General features: G+C 37.2%; 1 protein-coding gene across 4 annotated transcripts in view; it reads right to left on the bottom strand.

Annotated features, from left to right (window-relative positions):
• Nucleotides 1-8,799, bottom strand: part of LOC111862311 (KN motif and ankyrin repeat domain-containing protein 2) — a 104,202-nt gene that overhangs the window by 46,656 nt on the left and 48,747 nt on the right. For all 4 annotated transcript variants that reach the window (XM_033750622.1, XM_033750621.1, XM_023847590.2 and 1 more), the window contains one exon: nt 5,340-5,532. In XM_033750622.1, the coding sequence (XP_033606513.1) occupies nt 5,340-5,532 (193 nt within the window). The remainder of the gene's footprint in view (nt 1-5,339; nt 5,533-8,799) is intronic.

Raw genomic sequence — 8,799 nt, 5'->3', positions numbered from 1 at the left:
ATACTCTAACTTTCTGATCCATGTACAATTTGCTAATCAATCTTCTTTCATGCCAATCGATACCTGTTTCTTTCAGGATCTGCATTAATTTGGTCCAGTTTACCCAGTCAAATGCCTTCTGCCAGTCTATGAAGCAAACACACAGTTCTTAAAATATCTTTGAGGGTGTCGTCTTCAAACAGTGACCTAGATAATCAACAGAGAGTTATAGATTCAATTTTAATGTTGTGGTGGGAACTCAAATCGTCATACCGTAGATTTCTTTCAAGGCACAGGAATCATCCTTCCGTAAGGCTGCCTGCACAAGTTATGATGTAACCTCAAAGATATTACAGATTCTGACATTTAAATGGACGTTTTTAAAGGACTGTTACAGTTCTATGTACGAAGCCTTGAATAACTGACAGTTTCGTAATGTACATAAATGATTTAATCCATTTGCAGATAAAAAGATTATTTTGTTTTAATAAAAGCAAGATACTGTCACGTGTTGACTGTGGACGAGTATTGGATTGATAACTGGATTTATTGGACACTTTTACAGCGCGTGACTACACTTTACGCAACACTGTTACGCAGGTTGCTTGGTAGCGGCATCCAACAGCAGACGTTTCTTTGTTACCGGGCTCACGTCCTTGCAAGTTGGTGACCATCTCACGCCACCATACTCTGACCGCTGGCTTCAGCTGGTAGCTCCCAGCCTGATCTAATGCACAGAATCGGCGACACGAGTTACTTTACAACTGGCGGTTTACTGCCAATCAGTTCGTGTTGGCGTGAAGCCTCTTACGACTCACGCCCAGAGTCTTCTTCTTCTTTTTCTTCTGCTCCTACTCCTACTCCAACTGAACCCTTGAAGTCATAGTCCTTATATAACATCCTCTCTGACGAGAAGATGGGTCTTTTATGGATATGCTTGGTCCTTCGTTAAGTGTACGTATCCCACATATAGCATGCTTCTTTTAAAATTCTTCCTTATTCACTATATACAAATCCTCTTGACAATTCAGGCTTTGCAAAGCAGATCATACCCATCTTACGTATTTTATGTTACAACGGCAGCTTAGTTTCTCGAACGGTCGTAAGCTTAACGGCCGCCAAGTTTAAGCCTCCTATATTTCAAGTGTCTGGCTTCGGCTTGTCCTATGCTTTGAGCATTGTAGTTCTCATGGTTGCAACGGCTGTTTCTCTGGCTCCCTTATTCTAGTTGTCAAGCCTCATGTCACAGTACATAAGACTATAAGTAGTTTTTTATATATATATTTATTAGCCATCAGAATTAAATACATTCTTTAAGCTAATTTGCTAATTTAAACACGGTCCTCGTGTGCTTATTGTGCCGTGAGGAGGGCTCGTCCAATGAGAGAACCTCTTCAACCATCAAGTAGATCTGCTGGCCATAATTTCTTTAGCCTTCTTCGTTGTTGTTGTTCCAGTAGGGGCTGCAGTAATGTATTGCTATGGTGTCCTAGTTTATCATGATGTTCTATGCTTTTTTCCTTTGATGACTTCTTTGATGAATGGTACATTGAGATCGTCATGTAGGGTCTGATTAGTCATACACCAAGGTGCATTTGTGATCATTCGCAGTATTTTGGACTGCCTTCGTTGCGTTATGGCTATATTTTATTTACTGGCGCATCCCCATAGTTCGATTCCATAGGTCCAAATAGGCTTTATGGTTGTCTTGTAAAGAAGTACTTTACTATCTAGCGATGTGCTAGATTTACTTCCAATGCTCCAACGTATGTCTTTTACTTTTAGGTCCATCTGTTTTCTTTTTTGGCTATATGCTGTTTCCAAGCAAGCCTGGAATCCAGGTGGAGTCCAAGATACTTTACTGTTGATTATGGAATTACAGTATTATTTATGTGTACTGCTGGGCACTGCTCTTTTCTCATTGTGAAGGTGGCCTGTATAGATTTGGTTTCATTAATGTGGATTCGCCACTTTTTTAACAAAGTTTCTAATTGGTCTAGATTACTTTGTAGTCTTTGCGAGGCAGTTACTGGATCATCATGGCTGGCAAGAATGACCGTGTCATCAGCAAATGTCCCTGTTGTAGTGTAAGTAGTCGTTTGGAGATCTGTTGTGAATAGCACGTATAATATCGGGCCTAAAACGTTCCCTTGTGGGACTCCTGATTGGATGGTGAAGTTGCTGGATACCTCCTCGTTAACTCGTGTTCGGAATTCTCGGTCAGACAGATATGACTTGAGTATTCCAAAGTATTTTATAGGGAGCACCTTTTTGATCTTGAATAGGAGTCCATCATGCCAAACCTTATCAAAGGCTTGTCTTACGTCTATAAATATTGACGTGCAGCATTGTTTGTCTTCTAATGCTTGAATTATTTTATGGATGATTCTATGTGTTTGTTGTATTGTAGAGTGATGATTCCTAAATCCGAATTGATGTGGAGGCATCCATTCATCTGGCTTTAGGTCAATATTTAGTCTCCGAAGTATAAGCTTCTCAAATAGTTTGTTTATTATGGACAGTAAGCTTATTGGACGGTACGAAGATAATTCTTTTGGGTCTTTTCCTGATTTTGGTATCAAGATAATTTCTGCTGTTTTTAATTGTTTCGGCCAAATACTAAGTCTTAGCATAGCATTACAGATGTATGTTAGCATGACCAATCCCTTTCTATAAGTAGTTGACGATAAAAATCTGTGTTACACGAATTTAAGTGTTACCTACTACAACACTGACAACTGCAGTGGTGACTGAGTCTTGTGTGCTATTCGTATGAGCAAATTCCTTATTTAAAATTTCCAACAGGAATATGTAGAAATATATTATTCTCTTATTATATAGTGTTCATATCATGTTCTAAAGTTAAGACAAGCATGAAGACAAGAAGACAGAGAAGGGCGCGCGAATGCTGTATTCTAAGATTGTGAGTAATACAATATTTATGGTGAAACTTGAATCGGTCCAGCAGGTTGTAAAAAACAATAGCCCGGTATTGCGTGTGCAACGCCTTTCCTCTCATCACCATTTTAGAAATTATAATAAAGTGAGCTTATATGAACGATAAAAATATCTGGGAGGATTACTGTTCGTTTGGTTCATATTTATTCTTCCATGCGATGTTATGAAGAAGTTAACCTGTATCATGAAGTTCTAATCAATATAAAACGTCTTGTCACTTCCATCTGGTAAGAATAGGCGTGAGGGTCTAATTATTATCACTATTTCTTCACCTATTCAACGAACCTTTTATTGTTACATATATTGTAAANAATATTTGGGTAGCTTGTTAACAGATGATGGAAGGTGTACTAGTGAAATTAAATCCAGGATTGCCATGGCAAAAGCTGCATTTAGCAAGAAGAAGAATCTTTTTACCAGCAAATTGGACTTAAATTTGAGGAAGAAACTAGTGAAATGCTACATTTGGAGCACAGCTCTATATGGGGCTGAAACATGGACACTTAGGCCAGTAGATCAGAAACATCTGGAAAGTTTCGAAATGTGGTGTTGGAGAAGGATGAAGATCAGTTGGACCGATTATGTGAGAAATGAAGAAGTGTTAATTAGAGTCAGTGAGCAGAGGAATATCCTACACGAAATAAGAAAACGGAAGGCTAATTGGATGGGTCATGTTTTACGCAAAAACTGCCTTCTAAAAGAAGCTATCGAAGGAAAGATAGAGGGGCGGATAGAAGTGACAAGAAGACGAGGAAGAAGACGTAAGAAGATGCTGGATGACCTTGGGTACAGAAGAGGATACTGTCATTTGAAGGAGAAAGCTCTAGATCGCATTAAGTCGAGGAATTGTTTTGGAAGAGACTGTGGACCTGTCGTCTTGACAGATTACTGATGATGATGATGATGATATTGTAAAACATTACTGCTGATTGGTAGGTCGATTGTGAACGTTGAAGCCAAATAATGCGAATCTTTACATTTTCCTGGGGTCTAGATTCGAACCGGTAACCTCTAGAAGAGGAAACGAAAGAGCTAACCAATACACTGTGCTGTTCTCTAATACTTGTAGATTCTGCAGTTTTATTACTGTAAAAATGCCGTATGAAATACTCTTTTCGTTATGTATCGACGACTACATCAGATTTCCACTATGTAGTTCCACATTTCGTCACTAGATGGAACGTATGTGTACAATTCTGACTATATGTGGTTTTGGGCGGTCTTTTCAACGTAATCACCGTAATCTTTCCTTGAGGACAGCCGCCCATTCTTTCATACTACAGCCAGATACCAATTTATCCTTATTCAGACTCCACCATTCATTCATTTTAATAATAAATCTCTAGGTTTCCTTTTTTATTTCTCTGCCTTGTGAAGGAAGGTGTTGCATATCACGAAAAATAACCCATAAAGTTGTCCCTGTGCTTAACTATATGTAATTAAGCACTACGCCACGAAGGCGTATGGGAAAGTGGACGTATAGATCCACATTTTCTTGACCTCGGCACTAGTTGGAGGTGAGTGGTCAGCTTCACGCTCCGACCGCTTTACTCCCGGGGAAAGAACCCCCAGTACCCATTGGATAGGAGGCTTGGTGGGTCCCAGAACCGATCTGGACGATATGGAGGAGAGAAGATGCTTGATCATGCAGAGACTAGAACTGCGACCCCTCGGTCGTCCAGCCTGTAGCTAGTCGCTATACCGACTGCACTATCCCGGCTCCCAAAAGTAAGCCATAGCCTTTTTTAGTTCTGAATGTTATATTTCCACTGGTGTTACACAGTACGTTCTTTGGTATAAGAGCAAAGAACATAATGTTCAAGTCTGAACTTCCTTGTTCAAATTGAGATCCACTGTCCTACTGCGTTCTCTGGATTATCTGTCTGTTGATTCGAAGAACTGTCAGTCAGTCACAACCTGAATGAAAAAGACTAAGGTTTAGTTCTAATATCGGAGGTGACTGAGAGTGAGGAGGTTTCTAATGAACACACTGAGGTAAACCACAGAACGCAGAAGGGCCCTGAATCTGAATTTAAACAAGGAAGTTCAGGCGTGAACATTATATTCTTTACTTTTTACCAAAGAACGCATTGTGTAACACGAGTGAAAATATAACATTCAAAGTAGGTTTCGGGAATTATATAAACTGTATTAACTAATTAAGTAACCGACCTGCGTGTTGCAGAATTTCTTTTCCGCAGTTGAGGAGGTCGCGAAATTGACTTCATGCAATTAACAAATTCATCTGTGCGTTCACAAAAATACGAAATTGATCGCATGGAGCTACTGTAATCGCATCAAGTACACAGGATAGGCCACAGACTGCGCAAATCTTATCACAACCGTCCAGTAATACTGTAAACACTTGCAGGGCAATATTGTCGACAAAGATGGGGACTCACCGGTTTCCGTAATGTCCACTGCTGTGCCTTGTCCTGGGCTGTCCGGAATGGCTATGTAGCTGATTTGTTTGGGATGTGATCGTTGGAGGGTTTCTTCAAAATCCAAAACTGCTTTATGCAAGGCGTCGCGAACCATAGCATTGGCACGTGCTGGATCAGGTGGTGCGGGTGTCGGGCAGATTTCCACAGGAATCTGAAAAAATGCGGGTAGCACATTAAGATCCGCATAGAACTGTACCAACTGCATCAATATACGCGGCTATGGCCTTATCGTCAAATAAACTAAACATATAAATACATTAGTCCAGCCTTTGTGAGGTTTTTAGATGACCATTGTTAAAATATAATGATATATTTAAACAGTAGCCTGCATTTTGGAGTGTTGCAAGTGGCTATCCTCATTATTATGGTCTGTGACTTGAATATTAGTCCTGTTCCATCCCATTGACTTTCCTCTATCTTCTTAATACATTCGTCACTGCATTCTTCATAATCATCCCCAAACTAAGTTTCAAATATGTCCATAAGATATCTGCTTCAGTCAGTTTGTTAAAAATTGAAAATATATTTTCTCTTCCTGCAGCTAACACGTTTCCTTTATTTCAAAATCTAAACCTTTACAGTTCCTCTCTCTGCGGTAGCCCAGTTGAGGCACTACGCTACAAGCCAGGAGGTAGAGTGTTCAAGTCCTGATGAGGTCATTGGATTTTTTTTTCAATTGAACTAATCCTTCCAGCCGCACTATGGCCATGGGTTCGACTCAGCCTCTAACAGAAATGAGTACCAGGAATATTCTTGGAATATTCCTGGGGATTAAAGGTGGCTGGCGCGTAAGGCAGACAACCTTACGACCATCTATGAGCGGATTGTCTAGAAAATGTGGGAACCTTCAACATCTCACAACCCTATGGGTCTCCATGGCCTGTTACAGGGATAGCTTTACTTTACTTTATTATGATTAATTATATTATTGCCCCTCTGCTAGATGCGCTTCTGCTGCTAATGTTGTTTATAGGGACGGTGACGTCTTTGGACCAAAAACTCTGTTGATGAAAGACATCTTACACTGAATTAATTAAACTAATATTATTATAAATATTTTTATTAATTTAGTTATTATTAGTATTGTATGCTGCTCTATATGAAACTCAAATTCTCACATTGTGGCTTTGTCTGTGTATGTTTGCTTCTGCATCTTTATTCATGCTAACTGTGTAATTAATATAGACTATCATTTCTGTATTTTGTTTTTTAATTATTTTTGTGTATTTCTCTACTCATGCTAGCTTTGTAATTGGCCTCTGTGCTGTTAAGTTTGCACGTAAATAAACACGAATTGAATCGAATTATTATTATTATTACACGAATAAATAAGAATTAATAGGGTTATTATTATTAAATTCTATGTGTGTGTATGTGTATTGTACTTTCTCACCATATAATGGAATAACCATTCGAAATGTACTTATTTTATTTTCCCACCTGTCAATGCTAACTTTAATTTTTCTTGGAATTATTGTTAATTTAATGCCATTATATAGACTGTCTTCTTTGTGTTTTTTTAGTTATATCTGTATTTCTATGTACTCGTGCCAACTTTGTTATTGGCCTCTGTGCTGTTACGTTTGCACGTAAATAAACACGAACTGAATTCAATTGAATTACTACTATTATTTGTATGTAAGTAAGAATTCACTGAATTATTGTTGTTAATTATTAACTTGTATGTGTGTATGTACGCGTATATTCCATTCTCGCAACATAATGGCATAACCACTGGAAATATACTCATCTTTCTTTTCTCACCTATTAATGACAACTTAAAATTTTCATGAAATTATTATTAATTTATTGCTATTATATAAACTACTTTATTTTGTAATTTGTTTGTTATCTATTTTTATTTACTTTTACATACTCGTGCTAACTTTGTAATTGGTCTCTGAGCTGTTTATTTTGCACGTATATTATTATTATTTCTAAATATTTATACTTCACATTTCTCAATTCACAATAACAACTGAGATTTGTGTTAATGAAATAATAATAATTATTATTGTTGTTGTTTGTATTGTTGTTGTTGTTGTTGTTGTTGTTGTTGTTGTTGTTGTTATTATTATTATTTTTAATGTGTTTACCTTTCTGTACTAATTTTTTCTTCCAGTGTTTACTGTAATTTGTCTTTGACTTTGTGTTGTGTTTGTCCATAAAGTAATTACTTGTATCTACACTGTGCTGTGTCTGTAATTGTCCTTGTGGTTGCTGACTCGGCACATAAATAATAAATAATTAAATTGAATATTATTTCTACAACGATGTATTTAAATAAAGAACCGAATTCGATCAAATGCTGTACTACTTCCTGATTGTTACCGGGAAGAGTTTGATTTTAGTTTGTGCCACAGTTCCTTATATTCTCCCGTTACAGAAACTTAATACTTTTGAACTGTCTTCTCTTTATATTACTTTGTTCCTGCACCACTTACCATTCACTTCTTCCTTTGTTCATATATTTGCGGAGTCTTCTCCTCACTTTCCTATGGCATCCTCCTTTCGATATTTCTCATTAATGATATTGGTACTAAACGTTTCCATTCCAAATTTCTATTAACTGGAGATGTATTACAAAACAGAATGCATTTCAAACTGTAATTTTTTGCAAATACTGAATTGGTATGAAGGTAGTGTGGTGAAACCATATAGAATTTAAAATTTACAGAACTAAAAACTATTTTCTCATCTGTAAGAACACTATCCACTTGATTACTATCTTGGTGATGAGTTAATTATGAGTGCTGACCGTGCAAGAGATCTTGGGGTTATGTTAGGTATAAACTTGGATTTCATCTTCAAGTTAACTACGTATACTCTAACGAATTAAAGATATTACGCCTTATTAGCTTATTACATATATTTCTCTTCTCTAGACTGTCAAATAATTCCATATAGATCACTGCAACTTGTATTAATCGGGCCAAAGCTTCGTATGTTCTGTCATCTGATGTAACCGTAACTGACTAACTGACAGATCAAATACCCGTATGCAGGAAGACATACAAATACAGGGTGATTCACGAAGTTTTACCCTCACTTAGGGAGGGCATTCCTGAGGTAATTTGGAACAAAAGAATGTTAATATACTAATGGTATCCAACTCATAATTAAAGAGATACAGTAATTTGAAAACTGGCGAAAAATCTGTTTTTCTTGAATTTCAGTCAAAACAAATTAGAAATACAATATAAACACTTTTTAAATCGTTAATGTTTTAGGAAAGAAGCATTCTAAAACCAATTCTTTTTTTTCAGTTTCTTAATTTTGCATTGCGCAACATTTTTCGTCGATTTTGTGTTACAAAATTACATTATTTTCAGCATCCCATTCTGTAAACATACCAATGGTTGCATATCACACCCTTCTACCAATCTGTTTTCTTTAAACTGTAGTGCTTTAGAAGACG

Source organism: Cryptotermes secundus, unplaced genomic scaffold (genome assembly GCF_002891405.2).
Source record: "Cryptotermes secundus unplaced genomic scaffold, Csec_1.0 scaffold179, whole genome shotgun sequence".
Taxonomy (NCBI): Eukaryota; Metazoa; Arthropoda; class Insecta; order Blattodea; family Kalotermitidae; genus Cryptotermes; species Cryptotermes secundus.
Note: the sequence above shows the minus strand (reverse complement) of the source record. Positions and strands in the feature narration are given on the sequence as shown.